Source organism: Agelaius tricolor, unplaced genomic scaffold (genome assembly GCF_023055355.1).
Source record: "Agelaius tricolor isolate 1412-34295 unplaced genomic scaffold, bAgeTri1.0.p SCAF_2, whole genome shotgun sequence".
Taxonomy (NCBI): Eukaryota; Metazoa; Chordata; class Aves; order Passeriformes; family Icteridae; genus Agelaius; species Agelaius tricolor.
In genome coordinates this window covers 79,382,031-79,406,411 of record NW_027269262.1, presented here as the reverse complement: position 1 = coordinate 79,406,411, position 24,381 = coordinate 79,382,031, and the positions used below count along the sequence as shown (strand labels likewise).

General features: G+C 45.0%; 1 protein-coding gene across 1 annotated transcript in view; it reads right to left on the bottom strand.

Annotated features, from left to right (window-relative positions):
- Positions 1 to 14,535: 14,535 nt before the first annotated feature.
- SAMD12 (sterile alpha motif domain containing 12) overlaps positions 14,536 to 24,381 on the bottom strand; it is a 175,200-nt gene continuing 165,354 nt past the window's right edge. The window contains exon 5 of the mRNA XM_071421690.1: positions 14,536 to 23,466. Within this exon, the coding sequence (XP_071277791.1) occupies positions 23,444 to 23,466 (23 nt within the window). The 3' untranslated portion in view covers positions 14,536 to 23,443. The remainder of the gene's footprint in view (positions 23,467 to 24,381) is intronic.

Here is a 24,381-nt window from a genome sequence, read left to right as displayed (position 1 = left end):
CTGCTGGTTTCACTGACTGGTCTGTGTACCAGTCCCTGGGTTTGGAGGGTACTTATCTCACCAAGCAGTTACTTATTTTCAGCTCTAAATCCCAGAAGAGAAACAGAAGCCTCTTCCCAGACCTCTCAGGAGCTGTGTTGCTAACTTAAAGGTTTGCAAAATGTCCCCAAATGAAAACATGGCTAAATCATGGAACCACAGAATGGCTGGAAGGGACCTTCAACAAATATCTAGTCCCCCTCACCCCTGCATGGGCAGGGTCATCTTGCAATAGATCTGGTTGTTCAGGAGCTCAAAACCCCATCCAAACTGACCTTAAACATTTCCAGGGATGGGGCACCCACAACTTCTCTGGGAAACCAGTTATACTGTGACCACCCTCACAGTAAAGAATTTCTTCTAGTATCTGTTTTGGGTTTGCATGGAAAGACTCTGGTAGCAGGGGCACTGTAGAGGTGGCTTATGTGAGAAGCTGCTGGAAGCTCTCCCACGTTCAGCAGAGCTAATCCCAGTCAGCTCCAGGGTGGATCTGCCACTGGCCAAGGCTGAGCTCATCAGCTGTGGTAGCACTGCCCCTGTGACAATATATTTTAGAAGGGAAACAAAGAAGTTATTGCATGGAAGTAATTACAGCCAAAGAAGACTGGAGTGAGACTATGTGAGAGAAACATCTCTGCAGTCCCCAAGGTCAGTGAGGAAGGAGGGGCAGGAGGTGCTGCAGGTGCTGGAGCAGAGATTCCCCTGCAGCCCATGGTGCAGCCCATGGTGAGGCAGCTGTGCCCCTGCAGCCCATGGGGATCCACAGGGATGCAGAGATCCACCTGCAGCCCATGGGGATCCACAGGGATGCAGAGATCCACCTGCAGCCCATGGAGGATCACAGATCCACCTGCAGCCCATGGAGGATCACAGGGATGCAGAGATCCACCTGCAGCCCATGGAGGATCACAGGGATGCAGAGATCCATGCAGGAGCCCATGGAGGATCACAGATCCACCTGCAGCCCATGGGGATCCACAGGGATACAGAGATCCATGCAGGAGCCCATGGAGGATCACAGGGATGCAGAGATCCACCTGCAGCCCATGGAGGATCACAGATCCACCTGCAGCCCATGCAGGAGCCCATGCTGGAGCAGGTGGATGCCCAAGGAGGCTGTGACACCCTGGGAAGCTGCATGGAGCAGCCCCTGGCAGGACTGTGGACCCATGGAGAGGAGCCCATGCTGAAGCAGGTTTCTGGCAGGATTTGCAGGGCCCCACATTGGAGCAGCCTGCTCCTGATGGACTGCACCCCATGGAAGGGACCCATGCTAGAGCAGATTGTGGGGAACTGCAGCCCATGGGAAAGGCTCACATGGAAGAATTTTGTGGACTCCTGTGGGAAAGGCTCTCCCTGAGGAGGAAGAAGAGGCAGAAACAGCCTGAGATGAATTGACCATAACCCACCTTCCCTGTTGCCCTGCACTGCTGTGAGGGAGGAGATAAAGAATAATGAATGAAGTTAAGCCTGAGAAGGAGGAAGGAGTGGGGGAAAGCATTTTCAAGATTAGGTTTGCTTCTCATTATCCTTCTTTTATTTTGATTTGTAATAAATTCAACAAATTTCCCCAAGTTAAGTCCATTTTGACAGTGATGGTAATTGCTGAGTGATCTCTCCCTGCTCTTATTCCAACCCACAAGCCTTTATATTTTCTCTCCCCTGTCCAGATGAGGAGGAGAGTGATAGGCTGGCTTTGGTGGGCACCTGGGATCCAGCCCAGGTCAAATCACCACATATCTAATATAAATCTATCAAATTTTCAATTTAAAACCATTACACCTTGTTCTGTCACTACAGGTAAAAGGTCTGTTTCTTTCTTGTGAACCCCCTTTAGGGACTGGAAGGCTGCTAAAAGGCCTCCCTGGAGCCTTCTTCTCCAGGCTGAACAGCAGCAACTCTCTGAGACTGCCTTCATAGGGGAGATGCTCCATCCCTCTGTTCATCTTCGTGGCCCTCCTCTGGACCTGCTCCACAGGTCCATGCCTTTCCATTACTTGAGGTCTCAGAGCTGGATGCAGTACTCCAGGTCTTGTAAGAGCAGAATAGAAGGGGAGCATCAGCTCCTGCATCACCTACTGGCCATGCTTCTAATGCAGCCCAGGATATCATTTGCTTTAGCACAATATTCCAGGTTGAAATCACTGCAAACAATTACAAACTGAGGATTAAGGATACTCTGGGATTTTCTTTCACTTTGTGACTCACTTTGTAGGGACAAAACCCTCCTGCTGTCCCTTGAAAGCCCAGGAACACACTCTTTTACAAATAAGCTGAAAAAAATCGTAACGCTTCCCACATGCTTCTTTTATGTTTCTCTTTCTCATTCAACCCCCACACTGGGCTGAAGGAAGCCCCAGGCTAGGCCACAGTGTGGACAGATGGACAGTGTGGGCAGCTGGCCCCTTGCACCTGACATGGCAGAGATGAAGGTTACTGCCTCCATCACCCACTGATAAATCTGTGCTTGCTGCCAGCAGAAGCAACAGCAGTTCCAGTCATTCTGGGAGAAAAGCTGGCTGCAACCCAGAGTGGCCATGCCATCATGGAATTGTAGAATCATTTAGGCTGGAAAAGACCTCTTAGATAAGTCCAGCTGCTAACCCAGCACTGCCAAGTTCACCACTAAACCATGTCCCTTTGTGCCACACCTACACATCTTTTAAATACCTGCAGGGATGGTGACTCCACCACTTCCCTGGGCAGCCTGTTCCAGTGCCTGGCTGCCCTTTCTGTGAAGACATTTTTCCCAATATCCAATCTAAACCTCTGCTGGTGCAACCTGAGCCCACTTCCTCCTGTTCTGTCATTTATTACCTAGGACAAGAGACTGACTCCCACCTGGCTGCAGCCTCCTTTCAGGGAGTTGGAGAGAGTGACAAGGTCTCCCCTGAGCCTCCTTTTCTCCAGGCCAAACACCCCCACCTCCCTCAGCTGCTCCTCACCTGAGTTGTGCTCCAGCCCCTTCCCCAGCACTGTTCCCCTTCCCTGGACACACTCCAGCACCTCAATGTCCTTCTTCAAGTGAGGAGCCCAAAACTGAGGCCCAAAACCAGCACTTCAGGTGTGGCCTCACTAGTGGGGTGAGGCCAGGGGGAGTACAGGGGGACAATCCCTGCCCTGGTCCTGCTGGCCACACTTTCTGATACAGGCCATTGGCCTTCTTGGCCATCTAGGCACAGGGTGATTGAACATGTTCAGTCAGTGTTGGCCAACACTTCCAGCTCCTTTTCCACCATGCAGCTTTCCAGGCACTCTGCCTCAAGCCTGGAGTGTTTCATGGGGCTGTTGTGACCCATGTTCATCCCTGCACTTCTGCAAGGGCCCCTGCACTAGGTGTACATCACCATTATCATCCTTCCTCAAAGCATCCTCCAGGTACCTCCTGGAGGTCTCCCCAGTGTAACTGGAAAGCCTTACAGCACAGGCTGGGCCTCTCACAGGGCTGCAAGAGCAGGTTCCCAAAGGTGAGGTCTCACACTGAGCTTTACAGTGAGCTCTGTAAGTTCAGCAATCATTGCTTGCATAAAAATCAGAGAATCACAGAATGACTGAGGTTGAAAAGGACCTCTGGAGGGCATCTGGTCCAACCCTCCCACTTAAGCAGGGTCATCTAGAGATGATAAAATATGAGAGATGCAGTCAGTGACTGTAGTGGTTGGGCTCTTAACCACAGGTAATGACAAAACTCCAGCCAACCCTCATTGGCTGATACTCTGCCACCCAAGCAGTGGAATCAGTGAGAGGGATTGAACAACAACCAATCAGTCCTTGTCCAGCCCCTCCTCACTGCAGAGAACCCTGGCAAGAGTGCAGATCCAGATGGCACCAGCCCTGCTCTCTGGGTTTCATGAACAGGAGATGCCAGTGCCACCATCAGCACTGATGTAACAGCAGACACATTACTGCCTTTCTGCCAGAAACTTCGTTGTGCAGAGGCCAGTGGAGCAGCCAGCAATGTCTGCAATCAGTAGTTATCCTCTGAAAGACAAGCTGGGTCAGCAGAGAGGACAGTGCTTTGGATTTCTGAGCAAGGAGAACATATCCCCTCAACCAGTGGTTATTTAGGCTTCACCATAACCCTGTTGACAACATCAAAGCCTTCTGGCAGATTGCAGATGTCAGCATGGACTCTGATCTTTGGCTGCTGCCCAGAGAAAATTATTAATCACTTTGACAAGCACTATCCAAAGGAAGTCTAAACAAGTAGTGCTCCAGCATCAGGATTACAGGTAATAGCAAAGCTGTAAAAAGTCAGAATTTCTGTCTTGGCCTTGGGACCCCAATAATTTGATCCAACTCGTGAATGTAATCACTGTGACCAAATATTGTAGAAATGCTTACCAGCCTTGGTCAAAGGGATGTCTGAGGTGGAAATTACCCAGGGGAGGTGCTGAAGGCAAACACTGCTTCTAGGACCTGCATGGACTTATAGGAACCAGGAGCAGGGTTTGTCCTCTATATGTGTAGGTGATTACCATGTGCTGGACTAGGTTACACACAACCCTCTACCTGTGTGAGGGAGGGGAAGGAAATGGTCTCTTGAGATCTATTGCAATTTTGCCTTGTATTTCAACAGGACTAAAATCCCACTTGGACAATTCCCACCGAGGACTGGGCTGCTGTAAGGAGGGGCCAGCCCCACTCATTCCCTGCTGGTCTTACTGTTGAACCCCTATGGTCTCACAAGATAATCTAGTCTTAAAACCCAGCATTTATCAATTCTAATGCTATTAAGAAGGTAGGGCTTTCAGTGGTGAAAGAAACCAGCAGAGTCTGGTTTGGGGACCCAGCTTCCCAAGCAATGAACTTTGCTGTGTTCTTTCTGTAATTTTCACAACTGGAGGAATGAGCTGAGTTTCACAACATTTTAGCTTCTGGTTGGACTTCCATGACAAGCAAAGGTGATATTTGCAGGTTGAAGTACAGCCCTTATTTACTTTAGTAGCACATCTCCCAGCAGCTTCAACCAGGAAAGAGTTTTGTCCTCACTGTCTTTCACTGGCAGGGCCTTTGTTCCCACAGTGAAGTCAATAACCCTGCCCTTCACCTCCAGCCCCACAGCATGTGGCTGGGCAGCATCCTTGCTGTGCTCTCTCTCCTAAACAGCCTCTTGCTTCGGCCTGATTTCTGCCCTAAACTATATTTTTTCTTATAACTTTATTTTTACTTACTGCCTAAAATTCCAGATTAAATGCCATCTCCTAGCAACTGGTATATTTTTGTACCTAGTCTGCTAACTTTCAGTGTTTGAATATTGCTCTCCATTCATTTTGCTGTCTCAGACAGAAAACACTGGTTTCCAGATACCTACTGGCATGTACATTTTTTTGTTAAATTTCCAAACAGTTGAGTCAGTTAAATAGCTAAATTTATATCCATATGTTTGTTGACTCCATAGATGTACTCCAGAGGGGAAAAATACACATTGTAGTCCTCCTGCTTGGTGCATCTTTAGAAGAGAGACATGGGCAGGAGCTCCTTGAAAGGGGGTCTCATTTGAGATGTTTTGGAATGGGGCTCTTTTTCCCACTGTGCAAACCCTTGGCATTTCTTGGCATGTTAAAGAAACATTGAGAAATGAGCTTACCACCCTCTGCAGACAAACCACATGTGTCCTCCAACAAGCCATGGCAAAAGTCCATGTTGGCTCTCAAGAGCAGGACAGGGCTGAGTTATGTCCACAGTGAACCTTTCATGGACCTCACATTAAAAATGAGCCATTTCTTTTTTGGCTGTTTAGCTCAGATTCTGTGATGTGACTTTTAAATGTATGTGAAGAAGCATTTGCTGCTTTCATCTTTGTAGGAAGCATGGCAGGATCTCAGCATACTGCAGAGAGGGGCTCATGCATCAAACCAGGTGTCTCATTGGAAATTCTTAAAATTTTTTGGGACTTGTCTATGAATTTGCCTTCAAGAAGCATTAGCAAGTAGGGCTCATCTGTGGTTTATTAACTTTGGTGAACCACAGTCTCTGTCTGAGGTTCCTCAGGTGGTCACAGAAACAGCAGCTTTCAGGATGTGCATCATTACTGCAGCTGTCTGCTGCAGACTGGATGGGGAATCCCCAGGCAGAGCCTGGAAACACTTTGCAGATGTTTTGTGCTGGTCAGGTGGATCCTCTAACACAACAGGGTGAAATCCATCCTTAGATTCAGTTTCTTGTTTTGTCACTTCTCTATCCATGCAAACTTGACTTTAGCTATTTTTTCCTGTTAGCAATGGCTATATATGGAATTTACATTTAATAAAAGATGCTGTCCACAAGAATAGAACAACTGATAATTCATGACTTGTATTTCTGTAACTTCTCACTTCCAGAATATCTATTTGACAAACTGTGAGTCATATACATTGGCTGGGACAGATATGCTTAGCTCTGATTTGTACAGTGAGATGTAAATTATCAGCTAATTAAATGAAAACTTTCTCTGTGAACTACTGCCTCCCCTCTCTCCCTTTCCCCCCAGCGTCCTCCCTTGTGCTTCAACTCAGCAGTGTTTAAAGCCACGATGCCATTGCCTGAGAGCCTGAAAACATGCCACACTCCTTCTCCAGCAGCAGGGCTTTCTTCAGCACTGCTGGCAGGTAAAAAGATTGAAGCTGCCCATGACTTCCTGCAAAAACAACGTGGCATCAGGACTAGTCACAAACAATGGGGCATTTAACTTCACATCTCTGCTAAACAAAAGTGCTTCCTGCCCCCAGGCTTCAACTGTGCTGGCTCAGAGAGATGGACACTTAGGGCATTCTTTAATACTGCTTTGTTTTCCGGCAGAAGCCCTGCAAGGTACTGGCCAAAGCTCTGCTCTGCCAGATGATCCTCAAAGGGCAGATTTGCATCCTGCTAGCTCCAAAATTCATAAAATATCCGTGTCAGGAAAGATGTGTGCGAGTCATTCCCTGACAGCTGAGTGGAACCATAGATAGCTGTGATCACCCGATGAGAACATGAATTTTGTCAGAGCTTGCTGAGCTGGTTGGGTCTTGCCTGCTACATGTGATGGTCCCATTAACACCTACTGACAGATGTTTTCCTCTCAGCTTGGCCAGAGGTGCCTGCGTGTCAATAGGCAGCACTGAGCAGAGACATGTGTCAGTTTTTGGCAATTTTATGCAGTTTGGCTCCAGAAGGATTAAAATCTGCTGTAGCATAAAGCAAGGTAACCTTGTGCAGTTGTTTTAGAGCAGTATTAGGTTAAAAAACCTCTGTGCACCAAGGCTTTGTAAAAGGGGATGCTTGTGAGTTTTCATGGAGCAGAAGCAGTGAAGCCAGTGGATTCTCCTGGGCATCCTTTCTCCTCAATCACCTGTTACCCCGGGCAGAGCAGCACTCACACACAAAGGGCAAGGAGCTCTTCTCTAGAGAGCAAAGTCTGGGATGAGCTCCTCCATGCTCTGACTTTTCCAGCCTGCTCCCCTGCTGTGGCACCTCCTGTTCCTTGCCCCAGCTCTCCCCTGACCACTGTCCTATGATGTCTCCTGCACTGAAGTTGATCAAGTTGGGTTCTTTCAGGACAAAGAGCATTAAAATACAGGCTTTGTCTAGGTGGAAACTGCACCACACTGTTGTATGCCTTGGAATGATAAACAGACATTTAATAACACACATGAACGATTTCTCCTGCACAAGAATCCAGTGACAAGAATCTGTCACTGATAAACTGGGTTGGTTTGAGTGGCAGGGTTTTGGTAGCAGGGGCACTTCAGGGGGTGGCTTCTGTGAGAAGCTGCCAGAAGCTTCCCCCATGTCTGACAGAGCCAATGCCAATCCAGGAGACTCAAGGCCAAACCCATCAGCAATGTCAGTAATACCTCTGTGATAATGTATTTAAGAAGGAGAAGAAAAACCTCTTCAGAATAACAGCAGTGGGGAGAGGAGTGAGAATGTGTGAGCAGAAGTGCCCTGCAGACAGCAGGGTCAGTGAGGAGGGAGGGGAAGGGGAGCAGAGATTCACCTGCAGCCCTTGGAGGGCCCCACACTGCACCAGGTGGGAGCCCAAAGGAGGCTGTGACCCCATGGAAGCCTGTGCTGGAGCAGGCTCCTGGCAGGACCTGCAGACTGTGGAGAGAAGCCCAGTCTGGAGCAGGTTTGGTGCCAGGAACTGTGACCCTGGGAGGGAGCCACATGGGAGCAGTTTGGTCCTGGAGCACTGCACCCCACGGGAGGGACCCACACTAGAGCAGTCTGTGGAAAAGTGAAGCCCATAGGAAGGACTCATGCTGTGAGTTGGTGGAGAGCTGTGTCCCATGGAACCATCCCACACTGGAGGGAGAAGGGGAGGAGTGTGATCTGTGCTCCTGAAGAGGAAGGAGTGGCAGAGACAAGGTGTAACGAACTGACCACAGCCCCCATTCCCTGTCCCCTGGTGGCTGGGAATGCTCTGAGAATCTTCTCCTTGAGCAGCACTGATGTGAGTTAGGGCCCTCCCACATCAATTGGTGCTGCACCACATGAGGCTTGTTCAGGAAAAAAGGAAGGGATATGAAAGAAAAGGTAGCAAAGGGGGCCATGAGAGGTTGGAGTGAGCTGATACCAAATGGGATGAAGAGGCAGAGGTAGGGACTAGGAGGAGCAGATGTGTTGGTGAAAAGGCAAAAGGGAGAGCCAGCAAGGAGATATAGGAATGGCAAATGATCTTTGCAGCAGCAATTTGAATGGACATGTGCCAGGAAAGATTTCATTTGTCAGGGGCAGAAGGAAGGATGCTGTGGTGAGATGTGAGATGATCTGAACTTTGTCTGTGAGGGTGCTGTGCCTTGGCAATGGGCTGAAGAAGAATCTGGAAGGCTTCAGTGTGGCCTGGAGGCAATTGAGGGTTGCCCTGTGGCCTCTGTTATGTACAAGGTCAGATTAGATATTCACAGTAGTCTCTCCTGAGTTTAGCATCTATAAATCTGTGAAATAGAAGCTTTAAACCACAATAAAGGCCTGAGTCCTTGGAGCATCATACTGAAAGCCCAGAATATCCTGAGATATTGGCTTTAAGACTGGGATTTGGGGGTATAGAAAATCTATTTCAGGATATTTTTTATTATTTTTTAAGGTTTATTTCATCTACCTGGTTTTACAGGTAGAGTATATTAAAAAACCTCTAATAAAATATTTAAAGCCCTCTAAATATCCTTAAAAGACTCTTTCATAACATGTGTTGCATAAATAGGCAGGATGCTGCCAGGATGTGATATACAGATGTCATCACTTTGATAGTGTCATAGATTTCACAGCCAGAAGGCACCACCATGGTGGTTTCCTCTGCCCTCCTGCATAATGCAGAGCATGGAGTTTTGCCCAGTAATTCCCACAGCAATACATGAGCTACATCATGTACAAAGACATCCATGCTTAATTCAAGTATCTGTTGGGATGATGGAGAACCTACCATATCCCATGTCAGCTCCTCCAGTGGTTAATTACAAGACCATTAAGGAGAAAAAATGTGCCTCATTTTCAACTGCATTTTTTTTAGCTCCACTCTTCCTGGTTTTTATGCCTTTGTCTGTGAGGTTAAGTAGTCTCTGGTACTGTATTCCTTCTCCATGTATAGATACTTACAGATCAATTCATCCCTTATATTCCTCTTGGATAATATAAATGGATTGTGCTCCTTTGGGTCATTGTAAGATATACTTTCAGTCAGCCTTACAGCTCTTCACCCAACCTTCCTCAGTGTTACAACATGATTTTTAAGTGTTGACAGCTGAACCAGACTCATTTTGTCTCATTAATGTCATGTATAGAGCTAATAAGTTTCCCCTACTGCTCAATATTCCCCTTTATACATCCTAGGGTCATGTTGGCCCCTTTAACAAGAGCATCACACATGGAACTTGTATTCAATTGCTTATCTGTTGTGACCTCTTAGGTAAACAGCCAAGAACAGCTTCCTGAATATTCCCTCTATAAAAACTCCCATGGGATCCCCCTTCATTTGCAACTCCTCTTTGGAGACTTGTCATTTAACTGCCTCATAATCCATTTTAAAAGTGTCATATTGATTTTTACAGTGCTACCATTCAGAACAAACTGAATGGCAGAATGCAAGCCCCAGCACAGCTCTGATCTTCCCAAGGACCTGTTTCTGTGGAGATGCATGCCCACAGCTTCTGGTTCCCTCCAGCAGCTCTGTGCCTTGGCTGGCACTGAGGCTCCCTCAGTGCAGCCACCCCAGCTCCTGTTTCTGGTGGAGGTCTGCTGCTGCTTCAAATCTATAATTGGAAGCATAGGAAATTGGAGCAAAAGCACCAGCCATGAGCTCTGAAGCATCTAGAGAGGGTAAAATGGATTTGCTGCTAATGCTTGCAGAGATGGCAGAACTGCTCCTGATGTGCTTAGATACCAATGCTTCTTGATGGTTTTCAGGATTTTTGAGACAATATCCTCCTCTCAGGAGGTCTCAAACTTGCCCGTGGAGAAGTATCAGTCTGAAAATTCCATATAAATGCCCTGCTGCTAGTGTTTAAAACCACACTGTTTTTAGAGTGGTTTTCATTTAACAGGGAGGGGTGTGTGACTGGTGACCCAAGAGAAATGCTGAAGGCTGAGGGTGGTCCTTGGTCCGACGTGTTTGGATAATATTCCAGACAATCTTGGTTTTCCTGTTGGTTGCCAAGTCCCTCATGGGACTGGCAGAACATTGTCCAAAAGGTTCATATTTTGAGATTAAGAGGCAGCTTGTTATGGGACTAATAACATAGAGAAAGAGGGGAAGCATGAAGAAAGCCTAATTTCCCCAGTGTAATACTGTACAGCTCACTCGTGGAAGTGGAGGAGGGCAGAGGAGAAGCTGCCTAAGAGTAAAACAAGCAGCTGTTGTCCCCAGGAGGAATTAGACAGTGGGAGCCCTCAATCCCACAATTTCTCATGTTCCTGACAAAAGTTTTACCTGCCAAGAATTGCCAAAATCAGGCTGAGTCTGGGACCTAAGGGATGTGGACAAAATCAGTCAGCATAAGAGTACCCTCCATGCTCTGGATTAAAACTCAAACAGAGGCAGAAATAACCCTGAAATGTCCCCAAAGCACTAAAATTTCCTGCTGTAATGACGACAGGCAGGGGCTTATCTGGCTTTCCTGCATGTGGGAGTGTTTCTGTTGTGCAAATCCTTGCAGCTGCACTTTTCATGTGGGGCAACTGTTGCAGCTAAGTAAAATGGTTAAAATGAGTTAATCAGCTTAGTACAATGGTTTCCAATATTTTCCATAAAACAATTTGCCTCCCACATAGTCTGCTCTGTCCCATTTCCCAGCACGGAGCAGAGCCAAAGCACCCCTCAGGCTGAGCATCCGGCGCTCAGCACCAACGCGGCTCTCCCGTCTCGCCTGGGAAGTGCCAGGGCAGAGTGTTCAAGCTGAGACTTATGATGTGCCCTGAAGTGCTTCATTTCTCTGCAGTAAAGCTCCCCAGTGAAGGGAAAGCAGTTTTCCTAATCTGCCTAGAGCTGTTGGTGGAGGCTGGAGGTGGCCACGCACACTCCCTCAGCCTGCCCTCTGTAATGGATGGCTGAAGCTCTCGGGGCTATAAAATGCTGCCTCTCTTCAGCTCACAACTGGGCTCAATATAATTTTGTTTGTTTGTTTTAACCCCTAATTCCAAGGCTTTTCTCTACCTGTCCCTAATTTTCTGGTGGTGCCAAATAAAGCCCAGATGAAAGCCTGGATGTAAAGAGCTGGGCTGACCCTGGTCCTGCAGGGTGCCCCCATTTTGTGTCACAGGTCTCACTGAGAGCTGCATTTGTCACCCCACAGCACATGAATGGTGGCTTGGATGGGAAGGTGGGCCTGGTCCCTGCTGTCCCCCCAGGCTCTGGCTCTGCATCTGAACTGGCCACTGCAGGGGACGTGTCCCAGTTTCTCAGCTGACAGCCAGAGGTATTGACTTAAATGAGGCTGGAATTAGTCATAGCTACATGGTAGCAGGTTTTTACCTGGAAGAGGTAGAAAATGCAGTAGCAGTTCCATTTGAAATGTAAAGTAATGATAATTAACAGAGGTAACTCTTTGCTTCCCATTCAAGTCTTACCTGCAGGAAAATTAAACTGAGAGATCTTGGTAGACAACTTGGTCCTGTTGTACCACAGGGTCAGGATTGCTGAGGGATGCTTTTCAAAGCTATTCTCCATCCCTTTTAAGCAGCTGCTTCAGCATCCCTGTTCCTAAAAAGGATGGTTTTTTGTTGCTGTTGTTGTTTTTGTTCCTAGAAAGTGTCCAGTGTGCTATTTTAGTCTGTTGTTCCATTACTGACATGGAGATGAGGTTAATCCCCGTGTCTCCCAAAAAAAGCCCTGTAGCAATTTGTTCTCTGCTTTATCTCCTCCCGAGGCCAAGGCCTTGGTGCCATTCTTTAAAAGGAATTCTCTCCTTTTTGACAGTGTGTTTCTCACATGCAATAATTCAATGTATTTCCCATGTGATGCTAAAAAGAGTAGAAGGCAAAAAATCACATCAGGTGCAGAAAGGCAAGAAGGCAATGACAAGGCAGTGACATGAATGAGACAAAGGAGTGCATAAAAGAGGAGCAGACCTCAGACAGCCACGAGCAGAACAATGTGACACCTCACCCGTGGCAGTGTCACTGCACACACAGAGCAGCACCTGGGGGCAGGAGAGGCAGCATGGGAGAAGCAGGAGCTGTGGATGGCATCTTCTTGTCTCAGATAAGGTGTCTCTTTTGTACCACAGTGCCCAGCCTGTTCAAAACAATCCAGCTGGTAACACAGTCTTCTTGGAAGACTTGCAGCTCCTCTGTTGACTTCCAAGGTTTAGCAGTGACAGGTAAATGCAGTTCCAGTTCTACAGTAAGGAGATGGGACATGAAGAGATGATGTGAGGCAACGTGTCCTTCTGTCCTTTCACAAGCAACAGGTCAGCAGTGGGACTGGGAATATCCTGTGTGTTTCTAGGGTTGGACTTCATTCTCTGGACTTCACTATGGACTCAGGATATGTGCTCACATCAGAAGTCTTTGCTCAAATGAGCACAGATCTGCTCAGCTAACACAATCTTAGTTCAAGAATGCAATTTTTTTCCAAGCAGCATAACTTGGGCCTGTAACCCCTGACAGGTGCTCAGGGTAAGATAAGCTTTGATGGATCCACAGGATGTACATGGGTAGAACACAAGGTCATGCAAGTTTCATCAAGGACTGATTGTCACTGGAAGGAAAATGAGCAGGAAGAATGAACTGTACAATTGGTTGCTCCATTGATGGCTTCTGACAAACTGTGTGTAGAGAAACTGCAACCCCATCCCCAAGATTTGTAACGCCAAACCCGTACGGGCACAAATGGAAACGCCTTGCCCACAGCTTCAGCTAATATTTTCTGTGTCACCAGGGAGAAATATGTCATGATCACAACAGCTGCTGTTTCATTATAAAGCAGATCTGGTTTAGGTGGCATATTGTTTATAATGGAAAAAATCCTAGTGTGCAGCACACAGAGTTGTAATAATATGGCACCACTGTAACCCCTAGGGAGACTCTGATGGTGAACAGGGTACGTGACATAGCAACTTTCTCTTTCTTGTTGCAATTTCCCTCAGCCCAAGAAGTAATGTGCACAGATCTGTTCAAAAGCAGAGCTTTCCCTGCTAACACAGTCTTCTCACTGACAAGGTTTATGGAGTAAAAAGCTTTTTAAAGATATAAACAGAATTTAGTAAATTGCAGTCCCATCATGAGATGCTAAAATAAAAAACATGATTTATGATTTTTTTTAGATGACAAATTATCTTGTCTATGTCAGTTATAGCTTACACTATATACTTTTGTTTTACTATTTTGTATTAATCCAGTGTTTTGTGTTTGACCAAAACATGTCATCAGTCTCTGCCTTACAAATGTGAGAATATTCAGAATTATGGCTGAAAAGAAAAACCCACATATATGGAAGAGCATAATATCATGCTGGAATTTCATCATTTCAGCATTTTTGTGAAAGCTACCTAATCCATTGACTTTCAATTGCTTGCATGCCATAAATACTGAGAATAAATGGGGCGGGTGGGATGGAAGTGAAATGCCTCACAGCATAAACAGTCTAGTACCTGCTTCTTTTGCAGTTTGGTCCCCTTGGAGGATGCTTCACTGCTGACAAGGGCATCCCCCAAGTCTGGAGAAATAAGGGCAGTGAAAGGAGAATTCTTCCTCACTGTTGCACTGCACTAAAGCAAAACCAGAAGAGCTGGTCTGGATTCACAGCCAAGCCCTGCCAGGCAGAGCAGAGCCCTTTGCTCAGGTACAGCTGTGCTGTGCTGCATTTAGGCAACCCCTGCACCCGTGCAGCAATTCATGCACAGACCCAGGCACTGCCACTGGGGAAGGAGACTTGAGGGTGGGCAAAAAGTTCTGCCCACCTTCAGGTGTTGGAAACAACCTGAATGAGAATGCTCAGACTGCCAGGTAAGAGTTGTTGCTAGAGAAAAATCTGGAGTTTTTTCCCCTCCTGTTCATGACCTGGATCAAGCTTGATCTTATTTAAATCAAACAAAATACTTTTACTGTATAATAAAAATTCCATGTTTTAATACATTGCCATGCACAAATGAAGTCAAACAATGCAGAGTACAAAATTGTCAAATATACAAAATGATAAAGCAGATACCCAAAGCTTCCAGAGATCATGCCCAAAGATACCAAAAACTTGATATTGGTTTTAATTTTATTCTTTAAAAGAACTCCTCCCTCCCGCCCGGGCTTTATTTTTGCTGATTTTTGAAAACAGAAGGAAGACAAGACTGAATATAAAAGCTGTAAGTTGGAATTAAGTGATGGCCACTTTGTATACTAAAAATTAGTTTGCATGGTAAGTTTTGTTTTGGGAAAAAAGCACTGCTGTGCAGCTGAACACCTTGGATGCCTGGGGAAATGCAGTGTACATCAAACAAAAAGGCACACTTTTGTCTCATGCCACCTCATTTGGCTGCATCATTAAAAAGTTCAGCCATAGATGTACTGGGAATAAGAGTGTGTCACTTTATAAGCATTAGAGTGCTGGCATCTTACTAGATTATCAACCAAGTTAACATTAAAAGGAGATCATTGGCTTAGAGTATTTCCTTAGTGGATCTAAACCAGAACTGAGTCCCAAGGCAGCAGGACCAGACACAACTTGCTGGCTTCAAGTGACTGCTTTGACCATTGCCAAGGGCTTGCAGTCAGCCTTTCTGCATCCCATGTCCTGCAGCAGGTGACCAGATCTGCCAGGACCTTGATCCCAGCCTCCCTGTCACTCCCTGCAGCTCATGTCCATCATCAGGGCCAATGTGGATGCACTGGCACAGCCTGGTATCTGATTCTGTCCATGGGCTCCTTTTTGGGAAGCAGCCTTTGGAGACAACTCAGGTGCAACTGCAATTCCAGCTGCCTGACATCCTCAGGGTCATGTTCAAACAACCTTAAATTCAGCTCCCCAAAGCAGAGGACCCCAAATTTGGAGCCCTCTTTGCTGGTTTATGGTGTGCAGAGCCAGGCAGGCATTCCTCCCATCTTACCCAGACAGTGAAAAAGAAACAATAATTTTGAGGCAGGTCCAGGTAGCTGCAGCCCCTACAAGAAACTGAATGCAAAGCCCAGCATGTCCCAAAGTACTGTCCTGCCACCTTCAGATTCTGCAATATCTGTGAGAAATTTAAAAATACATCTTAGCCTTGCCAAGCATCCCTGCAGCTTAGTGCAAAGCAAAGGAGTCTTCTCCTGAGAGGACACATCCCCTTTGGGGAAATGCTGCTCATTCCCATCACCAGGGGATTGTCCAGTCCTGCCAGGAAATGTCCCCTGCCGTGGCTGCAGGAGCTACTCAGCACAGACAGAACACTGCTCTCTGCCTGTGGGGTAGCCCAGCATGGCTCCATTCCTCCCCTTGGTCAGTGGGGCTGGATTCAGGGGAGAAGGATGAGATGTGCTTCTCATGCTGAGATGCTTTGCATTGGATGGAAGCTCCTGTCTCTCTGTGCTTTTTCTACTGTCACTTAATCTCTTTTCCACTTTTCTCAGAAGTGCAGAGAAGGAACCTCTTACATACAAGGGAAGCAGACAAAGTGCTAAAAGGACTCAAAACATTTCTTTATCTATCTGCTCTTGAGACCAAAACCTGGCTTGGTAAGGAAAACTCCTGCCTAGATGTAAAGCTGCCCTCTCAATATTGAAAAAAACCCAACCAACTTATAAGTCCCATAAGCATCTAATGGGACAATCTGAGGTTTTTTTCCTTCCCTGCACAGCTTCTTATTGCTTACATGCAGTTTTGCTGCAATACCAATCTCTCTGCTATAAAAAACCCCCGTGTTTTGCTATTTAATTTGATGACTCATGATATTAAATAGATAAATTCAAGGCAAATGCTTAATAGAAGGAATGTGATTAGAGGTGTAACAACTACAGAGGATTTTTATTTTCTGAGAAACTACTTAGATATATTTGGAATTAATACCAGAAAGGAGCTTTTCATTTCCTTCTTAGCCTGAGCCTGGTCTGAGCTTGAGCTGTGATAATGCTGTCAGTCCTACCCTTAGGGCAGAAGCAGATGTTAGAGTCATGTGCCAGTCCAGCTTTGCCCCTGCCCAGCTGGCCCCAGCCATGCCTGTCACAGAACACTCTCCTCCAGAGCTGCAAGGTGTCCATACCAATCTGCAGTAAATATTGCTTTTATAGTTTCCCTTGTTTGTGTGAGCTGTTTACTCTTTAGACTGTACATCCCAGTTTGTGCTTTCCCCACAGTTGATGAAGCACATGGAAGATGACTCCGGTGGTTCACACTCGCCTTGTGCACATCAACAGTGGTTTTGTGAGATCTGAATCAGACACCAAGTACTCCTTTGCTTATTTCTGAAGCACAACATTCAATCCAGCCAATGGTAACAGGACCCAGTCTGGCAAAAACCCACTGCTGGGAGCAGCTGTCATGTCTCTGGGTGATCCCACTGATGTAATTTCACTTACAGGGCTTTATTAACCAGCTCCAGTGGGGCTCCTCATGAGAGCAGAAGTTTGCTGTCTTTGAAGCAAGGAACCTGTGTACTGTGCCCCGCTGCACAGTGATACAATCACCCTCTCCATCAGCACTGCAGCTTCTCTGCTGCTTGTTGCAGGCACAACAATCTGTTTCTTGCCAGCAAGATGCTGCCTCCTTAAGAGGCAAACCCACAGCTGTTATGCCTTGCTTTGACTACACATCCACATGGCCCCATCATTTGCATGCAGCATTTTGTCCCAGGCTGCCATCACTGAAAAGCTACAGACTCTTGGTATGTCCAAGGGTTTTGTTGTCCTTTCTTGTCCAGTTCTCTTCCTCTAAATATGTGCAGCAGAACCTTAAAACTTGAGCAGACCTAGTGATGCTCATACCAAATGCACAGCTTTCCACAGAAGCTGTTTAAATTAATACCATTTTGTGGGGGAGAGAAAAAAAAGAGGATATAGATCGCCCTGCCTTCCTGTAATATTGGAAACTTCAGGATATTTTTAATTCAGTTTACATCTGATGATCTAGTCTAATCCTTGCATAACACATGCCCAATAACTTCATCCAGTAATTGCTGCACTGAGCCTGGATTTCAGTTTGAGGTAGAGCTTTTTGACTTGGAAAAATACTCTGCATACATTTAAAGACTTTACGTGATGGAGAACATACCAGGTAACTGAGTAAGTTGTCTCCACTGGTGATCATCCTCCCTGTTGAGTATTTGCACTAATTTCTAGCATGAAATCAGTTTCCAAGCAGCAGAGCACATCATTCCCTTTTCCTCCAAACAGAAGAGCTACCTGCCTTCAGACAGTGCTTCCCTGCCCAGGTAGAAGATTGTGATTGCACATGGAGATCAAGTCACCGCTTCAAATTGCTTCTGAGATAAATTAATAGCTTGAGCTTCATTAGTTTGACACTATAATAAGACCTGTTTTCCTGCCCTTGAATGACACTGGGAACTATTGAAAATAATCTTCCCAGGTTGTTGATACCTTTCTTGAAAGACTGGAATGGCATCACTGTTGCCAGGTCCTACATCCCAGCTGGCAGAGGCATCTCTGGGGCTGATGCTGAACAGATAATTTATGACACCTTCACAGCCACTGGGTTATTGCATACTCCCCATGCTACTAAGTTGGACTTGCTGCCATCTCTCCTGGATTTTTAACTTTTCTGTCCTCCAGGTTATTCTCCACTACTGACCTGCTCAGATCATTATTTATTGTGCCCCTGTTTTTGCCATCTCTGCTGTTGCCAACAGTAATTTTCTCTTTCCCTGGGGGGTATATTGAAAATAGAGCAAACCTTGGGAGGAGCTCATCAGAAATAGTCTCAGTGAGGATAATTCATATTTACAGCTATTTTTTGTGATCAGCCTGTAATCCATTTTTAATCCATTAAATATGGGTGATATTGATTTTGCATTGTGCTATTTTGTTCTTTATCAGAATCAAATGCTCTATAGGAGGCTAAGTATAGTATTCCAGCAGAGCTTCTTTTCTCAACAATCCTTTGATACCACAAAAATCATAGCAAGATTATTTGGCATAATACAGTTCTATAAAAATAATATGAACGATTTTATCAATTTTTAATTACTCTAATGATTACACCGTATCAACTTTTCCATGATTTTGCCTAAGACTGATAGGAAGCTAATGAGTCTATAGTTTTCTGTATCAAACCACTCATTCTTTTGCATTATTGTGGGTCTGGTGTCATTTGAAGCTTCCTTTATGCTTTCTGGTTCTGAGGAGTCCTAGTAAACTCTTCCTTCACTTTTGGATTCAGATAATGGTTCTACAAATTTAAAATTATGTTTGGATAGTTACTGCTTAATATTACCTGTAACTCCTGATGGGACAGGAGGAATTACATTTTAATGTGTAATCTGACTCTCTCCTTCCACTGCTTTCAAATACAGAACAAGACTGTTTGTTGGGTTTCCAATGTAGTGTGAGCAATCTCTGTGCTGGGCCTGTCTAACATCACACTTAGCTTTGCTATGGCAGTATTTATTAGGATATATGTAAAGTCTTTGGTGTAACCAGCCCGAACCTATTTGCCACTGACTTCCCATACATTTTTACCTTCCTTCATTAAGCATCTACTTTCCTTACTTGCTGATTTATCCTCATGAGCCTGCCTAATCACCCATACATTATGTTGGTGGGTTTTTTTGCCCTCCAGATTACTTTCCTGAATTTTACTATAAGAGGTTGCAGGTAATGCTGGTCATATTTTCCCCTCACCCATCAATTTTAATTATACCAAAGGACCTTCTCTTTTTAAATTAAAATCTTATTGACAGCCTATATATACCAGGGTTAATTGCAGTCCTGCAGCAGAGCTGTTCAAGGAGACTCTGATGGCAGAGATGGTAACTGTTAAGGGGACCAATGTGAAAGATGCAGGGTTTTACTTTGCTTTATTTTGAATAATGCAGATCTTTTGGCCTTGTGGCAGGTGGAGGAGGTTCATTTTAGTGATCACAAAAAAATGCCACCTCGATGCTGGCTCCTTGGCTGGCACTGATCAACACATCTCTGGAGCCTGTGATGGAGTAGTGCCAATGGAGATCTGCCAGGGTCTGCCGTGGGGTCTTCTGAAAATTCAGGGCAAACCCAGAATTTTGTAATTTTTAATGGTTTAATTTCCTCAATGACATTGCAGCTGCAGTTGAATGACAACACTTACCCTAAGGAAGAGACAAGGAGGGGTGGACTCACTGGTACAGCACTGCCATGCATCTGGACAAGCAAAACCAAAGAGCTCATGGAGCTTTTCCAAACTCCCCTTCTGGAAGGCTGGCTTTCCCTTAACAGAATAAATGGCAGGTGTTGAGGCACAGAAAGCCACCCAGCTGAAAAAGAAATGAGGAACAAAACAGTGCAAAGGATGATCTCAGCTGCAGTGTGCCCTCTGGGGTGAGCAATTCCTTCAGGTTTCTGGTGGAGGCTGTCTCACAGAGCAAAGCACTTGGGATGGCTGAGCTCTGACAGGGATTCCTGGAGGGCTCTGATGCTGAACCTGGGCACAGGGAAGCCAGGGGAGCGTGGCAGCAGGGGGAGGCTCTGGGCTGGGAGGAAAGCTGCAGGTCTGCACGGGAACAGGGTCCTGCTCACAACCCTGCCTTGTCTCAGAGATAATAACTGGTGATCACTGTAACAACAGCACAGCCTGTATGAATTTATCTATCTCCACTGGCTGATAATGGCTGCTTTATGAAAACAGCATTAGTCTTCCACTCTTTTGCAGCGAACTAATGGCTCTGAGCATATTTAAATTCACTTCCTTTGCCGGAATAACTTATTTGCTCCCTTTCATGTTGACTTGGTCTTTGGCACTCTCAACATAAATGATTTATTGACTAGAGATAAAGCATTCTTTCCCCTGAACTGTTCCTGCGACCCAGGCAAAAGCGGATATGTCTGGTATTAATAAGGTGTTCAGCATAAAAAATGCAATAGACTTGATTGTCTGCACTCAACAGCCTTTCCGAGAACACAGTACCTGCCCCCATTCATAAGAACAAAAACCTCTCCCACATGTTTATTTATATTAAAAAGTTTTCAGAAGAATATGCTGGGATCCAGATAGTTGTTCAGGAGATGTAGAACAATTTCATAAATATCCCTGAGGAAGCATGGCCTACTTTGGGAGAATAACAGTGATTAAAAAAATCCAAACACAATGAATAGTTAAATACAAGCCAAAAAGTACAGTTATTTCCTTATGGCTCTGGCAGACAGTCACACACGTGAGAAGGGTCACGGGGCTCGGGGGGGCTATGCTTGCAGTTATCCACATGCATAGGCTGGCTGCAGGATGGAGACCAAACCAGCTTCAGGGGAGGTTTGTCCAACAGGCACCTACAGCAGACATCTCTCAGAGTCTGGCTACTCAAGCGTCTGGACTTGATTTTCACATTTCTCAGGGCCTATAACACTGCTTTTCTAGGTCACCATAGCTAAAATCCTGGGAAGCTTTTAAAACAAACTGTTTTAACAGGTTAAGTGCACACATCTAAATTCATGCCCATATACTGGAAGATGGTCAAAACTAAAATTGATACAAAAAAAGCTTCTAGTGGCTCTCTGCCTAACCCAACTTCTTCTCACACACCCTTTAAAGATAACACTCTTTGATAAACTCTTCTTTTATCATTCAAATTATTCTGGATTTTTTTCACCGGGTAGTAAAATAAGAGAACTCCTACTGTAGAAGTATAGCATTCTCTTTTTAATTTAACATATCAATCAAAGTAGTTTGTTTTTAATTACTTTATCAACATGAAATTGATGTCAGTTGTCAGAGTGCATTTTTAAAACCTGTAGCAGAAAGAGCTGTAAAATTTGCTGAAGCTTACAGTGGACCTGTGCCATGCACATGGCTGGCTCTATTGGTATCAGATTCCAACCTGCAACCCTATGAAAAGCTCTAAAAAGTGCAAATGTTGCAATTGGCAAAGATCCTTATGTTTTAAGGAGAATTTTACACCAATTAATTTGAAATTAGGGACCAGGATTTTCAGAAAGAGAATGTAGAAGCTTACTACTCTGTAATTCTTGGGAGCTCCATTTGAGAATCCATGGAAAGACCCAAAACATTAAAAATCACTAGCAACTTCTGAGAATCTTTGTCACCAGTAAAAATATTTTGCTTTTGCACTGAGCGCTATAGAAGTATCCACTATGCTGAATCTGAGATGGGTGGAGAGCTGAAACCTAAGCCCATAACCATCTAAAAAAATTAAACCCTGAAGATAATTATCTGTTTGTTGTACAGGCACCCTCAGTGGTTGACCTTCCATTCTCTAGCAATGAACTGCACAACAATTTTTAAGAATTATAACACAGGAGCTTCCTCCAGAAAGGTGCCTGTGACTTACTCTAACTGCACATTCTCTCCATCACTGCATCTTCACACAGCATTGTCTCATGCAGAGTTTGGAATTAATGCTAACAGCAACTCTATCAGGCTGGAGAGAGTGACAGTCTTTAAGTACACAAAAAAGCTACCTTTGATTTTAAAGAAAGAAGGAAAAAAGAGGTGAGCCCCCTCAGAATGTTGATGACATCAGTTCATTATAAAGAGTGTGCTGAGAAGGTCCTGATGTAAGGGACAGACACTAATTCCACTGAGTCCCCATGGAAGAAAGAGCACCACAGCCAGCTGTGATACAACCAGTGATGAGGTCAGCCATTCAGAGACTGAACAAAAAACAACGTTCAGATTGAATGCAACAGTCATGAGCCTGCTACAGTATATTGAAAGGCTTATTGGAACCATTTGCTTATTCCCAGTTCCTACCAAAATACTGTTTTGAGTAGAAAGTGGAAAAAGTTAATGAAGAAATCTGCCCTCTCCAAAGGGAGTGTCTTGCTCCCTAGAAGTATAATCTTACACTTTACCTTTTTAGAGAGTTTGGTTTGGACTACAATTTCCCAGCCCTGCCCAAAACATAAGTGGTGGCCAGCATAAAGAACCTGAATTCTTCCAGTTTATTCTGGTTTTATTGCAGACCAAAGCCAGGGTCACATACATGTCTGAGAAAGGCTCTCTCCCTTGCCTCTCCCTCACTGAGTTAGAAAACACACTGGCACACCAGAAACAGGACCCTTTGATATTTGGTGGGTGAGAGGGAGAGCACACACAGTATCCTACAGCTCCTTCAAACTACCCTGGTTTTGGCTACCTCTGTGACAGCTCTTCTCTAAGTCTTGATAAAAGAAGTCACATCTCTGCCACGTGCAAATCTATCTACACAACCTACTGTGAATCAGTGAAGGGATGCTAGTACTGGGCTTAGTTTGGATGCAGTCTCAGCACAAACACTGAAACATATCCTCAGTATTTTAAAAAAGGACCATTATATATATATGGACTGTGCTAGTTCTGTGAGAAAAGCACATATGAAGTGCTGATATTGTTTAACAGAATACCATTAGACTGCAAAACTAACACATACAAGACGTTTACATTCCTATCAGGGTGTAATATTGTGAACATATCCACTGAGATTGGAGAATTGTTGTAAGTTTTTCCTAAAACATCATGCCATCTGCATACATAATAAAAGAATCCAGTAGTTGCCATGCTAAAACAGGACTTCTAGTGAAGGGCATAGACAGTCCCCTAAAGGGAACTCAAAAGTTATGCACAGTGATGAAGACTGGAAGAAATTTTCCAGCTAAAGGTCTGTCAATGACCATTTTCAACAAATTAGATATTTTGGATATTTTGCACCACATATTTACTCCACAGCAAACCAGGTCTCCCCAGAATGTATCAGCTGAGTGGGCTGATTTTACTTCAAGTTTGTCTTCAATCCTCCATGGTCATCTTCTGGCAGCGCCATTTATTGTCGTTTCTTCATGAAGGAAAGTTCACTTTCATATCAAGTGGCAGGACAGCAGCTTTAGAGGCTGGAAATGTTTATGGAGAGCTCTCTGCTGGGGCTGTGAGAAACAAAACAGAAATCCAAAACCAGACTGTAAGTATAGAACAGAGCAAAGAAATTATAATGATTTCAACTAAAATGAAAAAATTCAGGTTTGAGCTTAGTAAGTGTACTTGTAGAATATATATTGTGACCCTAGAACTTTTTTTAATCAACTTTTCTCACCAATCAAAAAACTCTTAATCCATTCCTTAGATAAAGTGCAGACCAGAAATCATTTGCATGATTTAACAAATCCTACTTGAATTTTATTGCCTCATGTGAAAGCACAGTTTATTCTTCCTGTAGTCTGAGTTCCAGAGAGCAGGGCTCTTCTGTTTGGTTGGATTTGCATTAACTACTGAAGGCTTGATAGCCAAAAACTGGAAAGGCTCTGCCAAATGCCCAAGTAGTATTTGCTGTTCCCACACCCTTTCTGCTGGCTAAGATGGTGAGAACTGGCCATTGGTGCATAGGTGTGAAATCAGCTCACCCATATCCTTCCCCCCTTCAGACCCCATAAGATAATGAGGAGGTTGCAGAGTTTCTCTTTCCCCTGCTAAGCAGTACAGCACACTCAGAGCTGCCCTTGCAGAGGTGTACAGCCATCATACCACAGTGGAGGTCACTTGTAACTTCCCCTTCACCCAAACTTGTCTTTGAGAAGCACAGCAAAAGGACAAGAGGCAAAGGACACCAGAAGCAACAAGAGATATTCCAGTTGGATGCAAGGAAAAAAACTCTTCCAAGTGAGGGTGGTTACATTTTGGACCAAGTTCCTGACCAGGCTGTGGGACCTTCACCTACACAGAAATCTGCAGCTCAACCAGATGAGTCTCCACACAACCTGATGTGGCCCTGGTTCCAGCAGAGTTTACTGGAACCATCTCCTGAAGCCTCTTCCAACCTAAATATTTTTAAGCTTGTACATGTT